The 15,277-nt window shown below is 44.0% G+C and overlaps 1 protein-coding gene and 1 pseudogene across 1 annotated transcript in view; both read right to left on the reverse strand.

Moving 5' to 3' along the window:
• The window catches only part of LOC134949278 (cytochrome P450 2G1-like), a 108,239-nt gene extending 93,627 nt beyond the window's left edge, over nt 1–14,612 (reverse strand). Inside the window, exon 1 of the mRNA XM_063937773.1 lies at nt 14,240–14,612. Coding sequence (XP_063793843.1) covers nt 14,240–14,416 — 177 coding nt within the window. The 5' untranslated portion in view covers nt 14,417–14,612. The remainder of the gene's footprint in view (nt 1–14,239) is intronic.
• On the reverse strand, nt 9,366–9,484 carry LOC134953893 (5S ribosomal RNA; annotated as a pseudogene).
• Nucleotides 14,613–15,277: the final 665 nt, after the last annotated feature.

A 15,277-nucleotide genomic window follows, 5' to 3' on the forward strand; every position in this document is an offset into this window, starting at 1 on the left:
ATTATAATATATACCACCTAACCGTGGTTTTTTTTTCGTTCTTTATACCGTCGTCATACTAGTTGTTACGAGTATACTACTATCTCTTTATCAACCAGTGTACAGTGCGGTAGTTCACGGCTGTGGCTACCTCTGTGTCGGAACTCGGCAGGCAGTCCGTCCATCCATAATTGTATTATAATATATACCACCTAACCGTGGTTTTTTTTTCGTTCTTTATACCGTCGTCATACTAGTTGTTACGAGTATACTACTATCTCTTTATCAACCAGTGTACAGTGCGGTAGTTCACGGCTGTGGCTACCTCTGTGTCGGCACTCGGCAGGCAGTCCGTCCAACCATAATTGTATTATATACCACCTAACCGTGGTTTTTTTTTCATTCTTTATACCGTCGTCATACTAGTTGTTACGAGTATACTACTATCTCTTTATCAACCAGTGTACAGTGCGGTAGTTCACGGCTGTGGCTACCTCTGTGTCGGCACTCGGCAGGCAGTCCGTCCAACCATAATTGTATTATATACCACCTAACCGTGGTTTTTTTTTCATTCTTTATACCGTCGTCATACTAGTTGTTACGAGTATACTACTATCTCTTTATCAACCAGTGTACAGTGCGGTAGTTCACGGCTGTGGCTACCTCTGTGTCGGCACTCGGCAGCCCGTCCATAATTGTATATACCAGTGACCTAACCGTGGTTTTTTTTTCTTTCTTTATACATACATACTAGTTACGAGTATACTATCTCTTTATCAACCAGTCTATATATTAGCAGCAGACACAGTACAGTGCGGTAGTTCACGGCTGTGGCTACCTCTGTGTCGGCACTCGGCAGCCCGTCCATAATTGTATATACCACCTAACCGTGGTTTTTTTTTCTTTCTTTATACATACATACTAGTTACGAGTATACTATCTCTTTATCAACCAGTCTATATATTAGCAGCAGACACAGTACAGTGCGGTAGTTCACGGCTGTGGCTACCTCTGTGTCGGCACTCCGCAGCCCGTCCATAATTGTATATACCAGTGACCTAACCGTGGTTTTTTTTTCTTTCTTTATACATACATACTAGTTACGAGTATACTATCTCTTTATCAACCAGTCTATATATTAGCAGCAGACACAGTACAGTGCGGTAGTTCACGGCTGTGGCTACCTCTGTGTCGGCACTCGGCAGCCCGTCCATAATTGTATATACCAGTGACCTAACCGTGGTTTTTTTTTCTTTCTTTATACATACATACTAGTTACGAGTATACTATCTCTTTATCAACCAGTCTATATATTAGCAGCAGACACAGTACAGTGCGGTAGTTCACGGCTGTGGCTACCTCTGTGTCGGCACTCGGCAGCCCGTCCATAATTGTATATACCAGTGACCTAACCATGGTTTTTTTTTCTTTCTTTATACATACATACTAGTTACGAGTATACTATCTCTTTATCAACCAGTCTATATATTAGCAGCAGACACAGTACAGTGCGGTAGTTCACGGCTGTGGCTACCTCTGTGTCGGCACTCGGCAGCCCGTCCATAATTGTATACTAGTATCCAATCCATCCATCTGCATTGTTTACCTGAGGTGCCTTTTAGTTGTGCCTATTAAAATATGGAGAACAAAAATGTTGAGGTTCCAAAATTAGGGAAAGATCAAGATCCACTTCCACCTCGTGCTGAAGCTGCTGCCACTAGTCATGGCCGAGACGATGAAATGCCAGCAACGTCGTCTGCCAAGGCCGATGCCCAATGGCATAGTACAGAGCATGTCAAAACCAAAACACCAAATATCAGTAAAAAAAGGACTCCAAAACCTAAAATAAAATTGTCTTAATCTTACTCACACAGTCAGCTACCTCATTGCGCCTCTTTTTTTCTTTGCGTCATGTGCTGTTTGGGGAGGGTTTTTGGAAGGGACATCCTGCGTGACACTGCAGTGCCACTCCTAGATGGGCCCGGTGTTTGTGTCGGCCACTAGGGTCGCTAATCTTACTCACACAGCTACCTCATTGCGCCTCTTTTTTTCTTTGCGTCATGTGCTGTTTGGGGAGGGTTTTTTGGAAGGGACATCCTGCGTGACACTGCAGTGCCACTCCTAGATGGGCCCGGTGTTTGTGTCGGCCACTAGGGTCGCTAATCTTACTCACACAGTCAGCTACCTCATTGCGCCTCTTTTTTTCTTTGCGTCATGTGCTGTTTGGGGAGGGTTTTTTGGAAGGGCCATCCTGCGTGACACTGCAGTGCCACTCCTAGATGGGCCCGGTGTTTGTGTCGGCCACTAGGGTCGCTAATCTTACTCACACAGTCAGCTACCTCATTGCGCCTCTTTTTTTCTTTGCGTCATGTGCTGTTTGGGGAGGGTTTTTTGGAAGGGCCATCCTGCGTGACACTGCAGTGCCACTCCTAGATGGGCCCGGTGTTTGTGTCGGCCACTAGGGTCGCTAATCTTACTCACACAGCTACCTCATTGCGCCTCTTTTTTTCTTTGCGTCATGTGCTGTTTGGGGAGGGTTTTTTGGAAGGGACATCCTGCGTGACACTGCAGTGCCACTCCTAGATGGGCCCGGTGTTTGTGTCGGCCACTAGGGTCGCTTATCTTACTCACACAGCGACCTCGGTGCAAATTTTAGGACTAAAAATAATATTGTGAGGTGTGAGGTATTCAGAATAGACTGAAAATGAGTGTAAATTATGGTTTTTGAGGTTAATAATACTTTGGGATCAAAATGACCCCCAAATTCTATGATTTAAGCTGTTTTTTAGTGTTTTTGGAAAAAAACACCCGAATCCAAAACACACCCGAATCCGACAAAAAAAATTCGGTGAGGTTTTGCCAAAACGCGTTCGAACCCAAAACACGGCCGCGGAACCGAACCCAAAACCAAAACACAAAACCCGAAAAATTTCCGGCGCTCATCTCTAGAAACTACTAAGAATTTTCTATTCGCAATTCTGCTAATCTTTCGTTCGCTATTCTGCTAAGCTAAGATACACTACCAGAGGGCGGCAGCTTAGCGTGTGCAATGCTGCTAAAATCTGCTAGCGAGCAAACAACTCGGAATCACCCCCAGAGACCACTGCTTGGCTCTCTTTGCAGATGATTTGTTAGCAACCATATCCTGTGAGTTCCCTACCTAATTTAATGGAGGAATTTACCAGATTTGGTAAATTTTCTAATTATAAAATCAATTATCCTAAATCCATAGAACTGAACATCACACTTTCCCCCTCAACAGTCTCAGCTCTTTCTGCATCCTTTACCTTTACATGGCACCCTGCTCACATTAAATACCTAGGGATCTTGATTCCCTCCTCTCTCAACACAAAAGTTTCTATTAATCATACCCCTCTTTGTAAAATTGTGATGGGAAATGGCGTCCTGGCTTACGCAGAAGTTTACTTAGCTTGGACGTATCAACATAGTGAAAATGAATATACTCCCCAGATTATTATATCTTTTTCAGACAGTCCCTTTAAAACTTCCTCCTCAGTTCTTATCAGAGGCGCACAAGGCGATAAGTCACTTTGTCTGGGGAGACCGAAAGCCTAGATTCAAGCATAGCCATTTGCAGGGCCGGCTCCAGGCCTACTAGCACCCTGAGTGAGAAAATGTAAAAGCGCCCCCCCCACCCCTATGCGCGCGCCGATGGCGCGCGCGCCCCAGGAAAAGTGGGCGTGGCATCTGGGAAAGTGGGAGTGGTCTCATACCTTCATATTATCAGACTATAAATAAATATATTTTCACACCCCCTCTACGCACACAATTAGCAGCCTTACACATAATAGCCACAGTAGTGTTCCTTACATACAATGTCTCCAGTATAGTGTCAGATACACATAATCTGCAGTGCCAGATAGACATGTTATGCCCCCCAGCAGTGCCAGCTACTCGACATGCTCCGCAGCAGTGCCAGCTACACATGACATGCCCGCAGCAGTGCCAGCTACACATGATAGTGTTCACTTTTTAGGGCAGGGTGCAGATCACAGGGAGGGCCCATTTTTAAGTTAGGAGGGCAAAATGATGTACATACTGTAATGCTTGGTGGTCCCCCACCTACACGGCAAAGCATGGACAGTGCGCGCCAAAGGCGCCCAGCAAAAATTTAGGGGCGTTGCTTCGTGCGGAAGGTGCGTGGCCACATAATAGTGGCAATTCGCATTACACCACACAGTACCAGTAGTGCAGCTAATACACTTTGCGCCAGGCAGAGCACTGAGACACATTGCCTAGCCACAGACGCCTAGCGGGAACACTACATGATATGCCCCCCAGCAGTGCCAGCTACACGTGACATGCCCCCCCAGCAGTGCCAGCTACACGTGACATTCCCCCCAGCAGTGCCAGCTACACGTGACATGCCCCCCAGCAGTGCCAGATACATAAATGGCCACACAGTGCCAGATATGTCCCCACAGTTCCAGATACATAAATGCCTCCACAGTGCAGAAATGCCCCTACAGTGCCAGATACATAAGTGCCCCCACAGTGCCAGATATTCCCCCACAGTGCAGATATGCCCCCACAGTGCCAGATACATAAATGCCCCCAAAGTGCCAGATATGCACCCACAGTGCCAGATATGCCCCCACACTGCCAGATACATAAATGCCCCCAAAGTGCCAGATATGCCCCCACAGTGCCAGATATGCCCCCACAGTGCCAGATAGCCCCCACAATGCCAGATATGCCCCCACAGTGCCAGATAAATGTCCCCACGGTGCAGATATGCCCCCAGTGCCAGATACATAAATGCCCCCAAAGTGCCAGATATGCCCCCACAGTGCCAGATATGCCCCCACAGTGCCAGACAAATAAATGTCCCCACAATGCCATATATATAAATGCCCCCACGGTGCAGATATGCCCCAAACAGTGCCAGATAAATAAATTCCCCCACAGTGCAGATATGACCCCAAAGTGCCAGATATGCCCCCACAGTGCCAGACAAATAAATGCCCCCACAATGCCTTATATATAAATGCCCCCACGGTGCAGATATGCCCCAAACAGTGCCAGATAAATAAATTCCCCCACAGTGCAGATATAACCCCAAAGTGCCAGATATGGCCCCACAGTGCCAGACAAATAAATGTTCCCACAATGCCATATATATAAATGCCCCCACTGTGCAGATATGCCCCAAACAGTGCCAGATAAATAAATTCCCCCACAGTGCCCGATCCATAAATGCCGCCGTCACCTCACCTGCGGCGCTGGGATAGGGAGAGCTGCTGATGCTGAGCCCGCGGGCGCCGTGTGGACTCTTCTAAATCAGCGCGCTGCGCGGCGCCGGCGTCTGACGGCAGACGCCGGCGCCGCACAGCAGCACACAACAGATCAGTTAAGGGCGGCCGGGTATCGCTGCAGGCTGGGCTGGCTCCAGGCAGGAATATGGCGGCGCCAGCGCGCGGCACCCATTAAGGGTGGCGCCCCGCGCGGCCGCTCCATTCGAACATGCCTGGAGCCGGCCCTGGCCATTTGCTTAGACAAAAGTCACAAGAGGGCCAACAGCTACCTATGATTTCAGCATATTATAATGCTACTGTATTGCTAGATTGGTCCCGCCCAGGCTCAAATAGGAAAGTGTGCATTGTGTAGTAGGCTTCATCCACAATCTTAATCTACACTGCTCAAAAAAATAAAGGGAACACTAAAATAACACATCCTAGATCTGAATGAATGAAATATTCTTATTAAATACTTTGTTATTTACATAGTTGAATGTGCTGACAACAAAATCACACAAAAATTATCAATGGAAATCAAATTTATTAACCCATGGAGGTCTGGATTTGGAGTCACACTCAAATTTAAAGTGGAAAAACACACTACAGGCTGATCCAACTTTGATGTAATGTCCTTAAAACAAGTCAAAATGAGGCTCAGTAGTGTGTGTGGCCTCCACGTGCCTGTATAACCTCCCTACAACACCTGGGCATGCTCCTGATGAGGTGGCGGATGGTCTCCTGAGGGATCTCCTCCCAGACCTGGACTAAAGCATCCGACAACTCCTGGACAGTCTGTGGTGCAACGTGGTGTTGGCGGATGGAGCGAGACATGATGTCCCAGATGTGCTCAATTGGATTCAGGTCTGGGGAACGGGCGGGCCAGTCCATAGCATCAATGCCTTCGTCTTGCATGAACTGCTGACACACTCCAGCCACATAAGGTCTAGCATTGTCTTGCTTTAGGAGGAACTCAGGACCAACCACACCAGCATATGGTCTCACAAGGGGTCTGAGGATCTCATCTCGGTACCTAATGGCAGTCAGGCTACCTCTGGTGAGCACATGGAGGGCTGTGCAGCCCCCCAAAGAAATGCCACCCCACACCATTACTGACCCACTGCCAAACCGTTCATGCTGGAGGATGTTGCAAGTAGCAAAACGTTCTCCTTGGCGTCTCCAGACTCTGTCACGTCTGACACATGTGCTCAGTGAGAACCTGCTTTCATCTATGTAGAGCACATGGTGCCAGTGGCGAATTTGCCAATCTTGGTGTTCTCTGGCAAATGCCAAACGTTCTGCACGGTGTTGGGCTGTAAGCACAACCCCCACCTGTGGTCGTCGGGCCCTCATACCACCCTCATGGAGTCTGTTTCTGATCATTTGAGTAGACCCATGCACATTTGTGGCTTGCTGGAGGTCATTTTGCAGGGCTCTAGCAGTGCTCCTCCTGTTCCTCCTTGCACAAAGGCGGAGGTAGCTGTCCTGCTGCTGGGTTGTTGCCCTCCTACGGCCTTATCCACGTCTCCTGATGTACTGGCCTGTCTCCTGGTAGCGCCTCTCCATGCTCTGGACACTACGCTGACAGACACAGCAAGCCTTTTTGCCACAGCTCGCATTGATGTGCCATCCTGGATGAGCTGCACTACCTGAGCCACTTGTCTGGGTTGTAGACTCCGTCTCATGCTACCACTAGAGTGAAAGCACCGCCAGCTTTCAAAAGTGACCAAAACATCAGCCAGAAAGCATAGGAGCTGAGAAGTGGTCTGTTGTCACCACCTGCAGAACAACTCCTTTATTGGGGGTGTCTTGCTAATTGCCTATAATTTCCACCTGTTGTCTATTCCATTTGCACAACAGCATGTGAAATTGATTGTCAATCAGTGTTGCTTCCTAAGTGGACAGTTTGATTTCACAGAAGTGTGATTGACTTGGAGTTACATTGTGTTGTTTAAGTGTTCCCTTTATTTTTTTTGAGCAGTGTATATGCTTACCATGGTCTCTCAAAATTAGGAGTTTGTTACACCCCGACAGTAGGACCCACTTTAAGCTTTATGGAAGACCATTCGCTACAGGTCAGGAATCTCATCAGGAAAGACATCATTTTGCTCCATTTTTGATAATCAGATGTTCCCTCCAGGGATTTCAAATGCCATAGCTTCTAGATGGAGGAGGGCAGGTGTGACAAGAGTGAACCATTTGACTGTAAATGGCTTACTCAAAACGCGAAAACTGAAATTTTCTCGCAAAAGACTTCTGGTTTTATCTTCAAGTTCGCCATTTTATTTCCTCACAGAAGAGTATAATTGATCTTCAAAAAGACCTTAAACCTTTTGAGACCAGGTACACTTAAAAAAGGGTTTGGTTGGTGCCGCACAGGTCCTAAGAATATTGCTAAAGGGCTCTATTCTGTATGGCCCTTGAAAACCAATGATATACAGCAGCGGTGGCCAACCAGTGGCTCTTGAGCCACATGCGGCTCTTTCTTTCTTCAAATGTGGCTCCTAAAACACAAAGTCACATGACCACAACAGATTTGGTAACCACTGCACTCCAGAAAGACACGCAGCAGCACTATGTGGACTAGAGATGAGTCACCCACCAGTAAGTTGGGGGAAGCTGAAGTGACACATGGGGGATCTGGCTGGAGTGACACAGCAGGGTGCTGGCTGAAGTGACAAGAGGGTGCTGGCTGAAGTGACACATGGGGGAGCTGAAGTGTATTATGTGAATCTGGCTTTTTCAATATATTTTATGTGAATCTGGCTTTTACAATTATTTTATGTGGAAGTTTCTTTTTCAATGTATTTTATGTTGGATCTGGCTTTTTCAGTGTATTTTATACCAGGAGCGTGGACTAGCAGGCACAAGGCCACACCCCATTTTTGCATGCTCGCATTCGGCTCGATGTCGGCTCTTTGATGTACCTAACATATTTTTTTGGCTCTTTGTCTCTGACTGGTTGGCCACCCCTGATATACAGTATATATATGTAGGAGATCCCTAAAGTGGGTATAAAAAGGTCTCTATGATTAGTGGTGCTCTCAGAGTCAGTAGTGCATATCGGTATGAAAGAAAAGAAAAAGAAAGACTCTATGTTGGGGCACTCTTGATATGATGAAAAATAATTAAAATTTAACTTTTAATTGAGTAAAATCTAAAAGATTTGTACACAGATAAACACACAAAGAAAAAGGTTTTGCAATTTCACCTCCACATCCAATATCATAAATTATTGATCAGATGAGAGTGAATATACTCAGAGAACTCATTAATAGAAATTCAGTAAGGTACACCTGAGGTGAAAATATATAAAATGGAAAATCAGTGGATATCGGAAAAGTATAACAATTAAGATATCAGTGGATATCCAGAAAGGGTAAAAGTAGAAACAGTGGCACAAATCAAAATAATTCAGACTTTGGTTTTGTCCAATGTGAGAATCCTACTGTTAAATAATCTCCTGGTATAAACTTTTTTGCTGCATATAGGCCCTCATTCCGAGTTGTTCGCTCGCTAGCTGCTTTTAGCAGCTTTGCACACACTAAGCCGCCGCCTACTGGGAGTGAATATTAGCTTTGCAGAATTGCGAACGAAAGATTAGCAGAATTGCGAATAGAATAGCGATTAGAAATTTCTTTGCAGTTTCCGAGTAGCTCGAGACTTACTCTGCCACTGCGATCAGTTCAGTCAGTTTCGTTCCTAGTTTGACGTCACAAACACACCCAGCATTTGCCCAGACACTCCCCAGTTTCTCCAGCCACTCCCGTGTTTTTCCCAGAAACGCAACGTTTTTTCACACACACCCATAAAACGGCCAGTTTCCGCCCAGAAACACCCACTTCCTGTCAATCACACTCCGATCACCAGAACGAAGAAATTTCTTCGTTAAGCCGTGAGTAAAATACCAAACATCTTAGCAAATTTACTTGGCGCAGCCGCGGTGCGAACATTGCGCATGCGCAGTTTGCGCAAAATCGCTGCTATGTGAAGAAAAATAACGAGCGAACAACTCGGAATGAGGGCCATAGATCTGAGATCAAAGTATAGCACAACCTGAGTAGACAGAAAAAATGGTAAGAGTCAGAGGTTGCTCCAACACTTCTGTTTTTTTACATTTGATAGGGAGTGTTATTACTGCACCCAATATTCCCTAGTGGTCTCCCATCTAGGTACTGATTGGGCTTCTCACTGCTTTGCTTCCAAGATCAGACGAGATTGGTCGTAGCCAGTGAGATATGGCAGTAAATGCCCAATTATTGCAAATGAGAGAGTGTGTGGTTAATGACAAGTACAGAGAATAGAAGTACTTCTGCTGTCCAATGGATATGCACAGGTTGTCTGTTACTGTAGCATTGCAGAGAGGTAATTTACTGGCATTTGGATGAGAGAGTACTGAAATAAAGTTGATACATGAGAGAATAGGTTAGAGGTCTGCCTACTGCTGTCCACAGTTATATAAATATAGCGGACAGTGGATGAGAGAGGCAGGTTGCCTTTCCCTATTGAAATGAGAAAATAAGATAGTTGGTGAAACTCACTATTAACGATATATCAGATATCAATTATCCAATTAGCAGTGAGTGCAGTGCACTCCAAGATCACCATGCAGTTTCTGCTTAGTAATAAAATAGCAGTTTTGCAGATTGGAGCAAATTGTTTTACATAATAATATGCAGAGGCACATAGGAAAAATGATATATGGGTCACAAATCCAGCAATGAATATGTAGATAAGTGGTGTTTATGCACTTGCTAAGAGAAATATTTGTATATAAATCAAATAGTCAGCAGTCATTTCTTAAATAGATAGTAATGACAATCTTGTCACAATTTTACAAAAATAGTTATAAACTGATCTTTTAAACAGATTTTAGCAGCAAAAAAAAGAGATAAATAAACAACTATTAACTCAAGTGGGTGTATATGTGATACCAGGAGATGTGTGGGTTGAACTGTGCACAGTTCAGCACCACTAGTCCACAAATGGCCGTTTCACTGAGGGGTGGCTTGTTCACTGTGTGTGAGACCATGTGCAATCAACCCTTAGCCTCGACACATACAATATCGGGTATTTACAAGATTCTCATACATGGTTATTTCCCTGATTTCGCCTCTTTCTGTGAAGCATGGGATAGAGACTTGGTACATCGGGGGAATTAGCATTAATTAGGAAAAGCACTGCGCAGCTTTGGTGCATTGCTCTACAAGCATGGAAGTAGTGGAAACTCATTGCAAAATCTTGACAAGATGGTATAGATGCCCTTCCCTACTATATACATTTTATCCCTCAGTCCCCCCTTGTGCTGGCATTGTGGGAGAGATAGAGGCACACTAATTCACATTTGGTGGGATTGTCCCTTAATTATTCCTTTTTGGAATAAGGTCTTAAAGTTGTCTACAAACATTGTAGGTTTTCAGGTTCCAAAGGGTCCTGATTTCTGGCTGCTCTTCCACTCCAATATTCCTGTGGCAAAATATAAAAAGTCACTTCTTAAGCATTTGAACAACGCGGAAAGAGCTGTAGTTCCAGTGTATTGGCGCTCAACAGAACGGCCATCCCTGCAGTGCACATGGTTTTGCCCATTAGCTAACAAATTTGCTGCTGCGATCAGGTCTGAATTATGCACATCAACTTCAAGCCCTGGTGAGCCGGTTCTCCCTATACTTTTAACGTGACCCAGGTCACTGCCCAACTACCCGGGTCCTTCCCAGGTCCAACTTTGCTTGCTACCTGGATTTGAGTCCTAGGTAACTGGACCCAGGTTATTTTTTGGGGATCTTTTTCCATTGAGCTGAGACCAGAGTTAACCAGGTGATAACTTGGGTTATTGTGACAGTGGAAAAGGGGTTTTAGAGGCATAGGGAGAAAAGCATATTACTAGAAGGAATACTGAAATCACCCATGACAATGAAAAAAATCTCAGATAAATAAGAAATAAGAGAACTAGGCATTTAAATGTTGAATAAATTGTTGGTATGGTCCAGTGGGTTGGTAGAGAAAAGCAACATGCAGAGAAAAAAGCCAGATAGCATTACTTCTAAACATGTGAACATGATTGATAGGACATTTCATTGAACTCTGAATATGCAGTGTGAAAAACAGAGTAATTCAACCTTACTGCTATGGCCCTCATTCCGACCTGGTCGCACGCAGGCCGTTTTTTGCACTGCTGCGAGCAGGTAATCACCGCCTACAGGGGAGGGGGGATTCGCTGTGTAGGGGAGCGATCGCTTGTGCAGAGAGCTGCACAAACAAAAAGTTTGTGCAGCCTCTGCACAGCTCAAGACTTACTCAGCCACTGCAATGAATCTTCTTGGAGTTGACGTCAGGATCCCTCCCTGCAAACGGCCAAACACACCTGCATTTTTTCGTCACTACCAGAAAATGGTGAGTTGACATCCCCGGCCGGCCTCTTCCTGTCAATCTTCTTGCGTTCGCCGCTGCAAACACTTTCTTCTTTATTATCATCGCTGCCAGGTGATGCAGCGACACACCTCCAAATTGCGGCCTGCATGCATATGCTGTTGATACCCAATCGCACGGCTGCAAAAAGCTGCAGAATGCGATTGGGTCGGAATGACCCCCTATGTCCAGGGCTGGAGGTATGGGTGAAGTGTAAATCTAGGTGAGGCAGTGTCGGTTTCTGTGATGTGGTGTCTGATTCTGTGTTTTGCTTTCATCAGAAGTTGAGGTTGTTAGGGAGGAAGATGTCTAGGATATTGGGGGTTATTAAGGATTGTTAGCAAGCCAAAAGGCAAAATTGAATTGAGGAAGCTGCTGAGGTTACTAGGAGGTGGAGAAACGCATTTTCATGGTGACTGGGCCGGGGATCACCTCCATACTATTGATACGTATCAGCTTGTATCCATCTTACAGCATCCAGTGTGTCTGCTAATATGGCTAACCACCAGCAGAGGGAGCCTGAACACTTTGAATGTTCCCAGCTACGATACAACTCCAGATTATGGTAAAGTACAGTACCAGCAGAGGGAGCTGGATCGTGGGATCAATTTGAGCATCATATTGTTTGGAGGTGACGCAATGAGAAATTTTACATGGTAATTACTGGTTTATTTTAACTAGTGTGTGCACACATTTTAAACAAGAATATAACTAAGTTCGGGACCTATAAGCATAAAGAGCGTTTGAAAACAGCATCCAGTTATTTCACATCCAGTCCAGTGGACATTATAAGCAACAGCTAAATCTATTGGATTCAAATAAGACCAGCCTCTAATTATTTCAGCAGAATTAAACAAGTCTCTTATGGACTCCTTGATTGATGGCATGTGTTGGATATATATAAAAGTTTAAACACATATGTGATATATGAATTATTAGTGTTTGTATGAATTTAAATCATGTCGATTATGTATTGATTGAGTTTATTATATGCTGCAACATTATATAAATTCTTTTTATAAGTAATAAAATCTTTTTTAGAGCATAAATATTTATAGTTTTTTAATATTGAATTGTCTCCTTTAATTGGTCTAGGCAGCGCTCCTTTTTTTGCACGGAGTCAGTTCTCAGCAATTAGTGTATTTTTGTCCATCATAAGGAATGCAATTATCCTTTTAAACAGGAGCAGAAGCATACACCACTATTAAATCTCAATTTCTCGGTGGGTGCTGGCGCCCGAGTGTATATACACGTGCCTGTGCACTTGTAAGTGTGGAGGCACATGTATATACAATATTGTGATTTTTTGTTGAAAAACCATGTTGCACTGCAGGTGGGGCAGATGTAACATGTGCAGAGAGAGTTAGATTTGTTTCTGTACAGGGTAAATACTGGCTGCTTTATTTTTATACTGCAATTTTGATTTCAGTTGGAACACCCCACCCAAATAAAAGTGATATTAACCTGCAGCACTGTATATTCTAGATTTTTCACAAATAATAGTACTTTATACCCAACTAGAGAAGGGGAAGCCTGTACATATCTTATAAAGTTTTGTCATTATTTATTTGCATCTGCTTTACTGATGGATCCGGTATGATATACCAGCAGACGGGGTGCCGGCATTTAAACTGCATCCCTTACTAAGTTTTGTGGATGCACCAGTTTATCTGGGTACTTAATATCAGCTCTGTCTGTCCATTGACTGCAATGTGTGTCCATAGTGTACTGTTGTTTTTCACATTTTGTGAATGTACACTGAAGCTACTACACCTCCAGTCACAATTCAGTCACCTCTGCGACGAGAGTTGGGAATTGTAGCCAATGGGAGGGAGTTACAGCTTGATATTTGCATATGTGTAGATCAACGGAATTTCCTGCGTTATGTAAGAAACTGTTAATAAATAAATAATATGTGACTGACTCTGATTTGGTAACAAAGTATTTGTGATCTTATTTTATTAGACCATATGTGTCTATGTATAATAACCATAGTGAGGAAATTATAACTGCTTCTACCCCTAGCGTTTCTTTAGATATAGTTAGTCTTATTTATGAAAACAGGCCAATGTGTAATAGTTAGTTGATCAAAGAAATGGCAGTGCTAGGAATCGCAGCTGTTAAAATCTTTACAGAGTAATAACAAATGACACCACAGGTGAACATGCTAATACAGGTACATTGTAAATGCGCACAGTGAAAAATGCACAGACTTAATGGTGCCCACACTCGGTGCTATTTGTGCTAGGTGTGATTTGGACTAAGTGGGGTACGCTATTTGAACTACATGCTATTTGAACTACATACAATTTTGAATACACTATGTACTATGTGTGCTGTAATACAAAAATACCTGCCTGCACATACTATTTTGCCATGAGATATGGACTAGACAGAAGCGTGCATCGCATCGCAAGGGATGATACACACGGTGCTATTTGATCGTGACTTGATGCTATTTGAACAAAAAAGATCAAATAACAAGCAAGAATCGCACTGTGTGTGGTCACCATAAATCAGATGACAATCAGACAGAGGATGAGTATAATTGTAGACTATGTTAGAGACAGTGACAAATGCACAGACTATAGGAAACTTACCTGCATAAGGGAATTCACCAATTCCCCTCTTTTTATGTACAGCAAGGTTCCAACCAAAGGCAAAGGTGTAGGACCTGGCGGGAGGTTGTGTTTCCGGTACATTGTGTCCCAAATCATGTAGATAAAGATACAAGAGATGAGCATAACCATCAATGCAGCAGTCACGGAATAATCCATGATGAATTCTAACAGGTAATCCTCTTCAGAGGGATATATACTTGTATATGTACATCTATCTATCTATCTATCTATCTATCTATCTATCTATCTATCTAATATCTATCTATATATATATAGCAGTTACTTTGCAGCTGCACTTGCTCTGTTCAGTAGTGTAGACCAGCACCAGAGCTACTGCATGAAAAAGCAAACTACACTGTTGTATAATTGCCAGATCAAACTCAACAGAACTCAACAAGCAAGCCAACAAAGACACGCCAGAGGGAATGTGGGAAAGTTACAGTTGAATGTCATCCAGAATCTACAAATAGTCAAATAGAAGACTTAAAATGCAATGATTAAAATGGGTGTGGTGTAATAGGTCGACAATAAAAAGGTTGAAAGTGTTTAGTTTGACTTCAAATGGTTGACATGCACAAGGTTATTATAGTCGTGTACTCAGTTGCAAATGATTTCGGGACTTCCCGCAAGACTCTGAAACCAGAACAGGGCAACATGTCATCATCCCGCTGTTGGATTATCGCGGGTTTTGTATTCCATATAAACAGCTGCGCGTAGCCGTTATTTTCACTCTGGACTTGGAGAGTGAGGGAGACAGACCTCTGTCTCTCTCTGTGGGTAGTGGCATCATGTGGGGTCAGTGTGTGCTCTCTAGGGGTGCTGTCCTGTCACTGTGGTGTTCATGTGATGTAAGGGGTGCTGTCCTTGTCTTGTATGCTGTATGGTGCAGTCAAAATAAATGTACACTGGCCCTGTCTTGTATGCTGTGAATATTTGGGAGTGCAGTGAAAATAAATGTATACTGGCCCTGTCTTGTATGCTGTTAAAATTCAGGGGTGCTGTTGTTAAAATAAAAGT

This window comes from Pseudophryne corroboree, chromosome 8 (genome assembly GCF_028390025.1).
Source record: "Pseudophryne corroboree isolate aPseCor3 chromosome 8, aPseCor3.hap2, whole genome shotgun sequence".
In the NCBI taxonomy this organism is placed as follows: Eukaryota; Metazoa; Chordata; class Amphibia; order Anura; family Myobatrachidae; genus Pseudophryne; species Pseudophryne corroboree.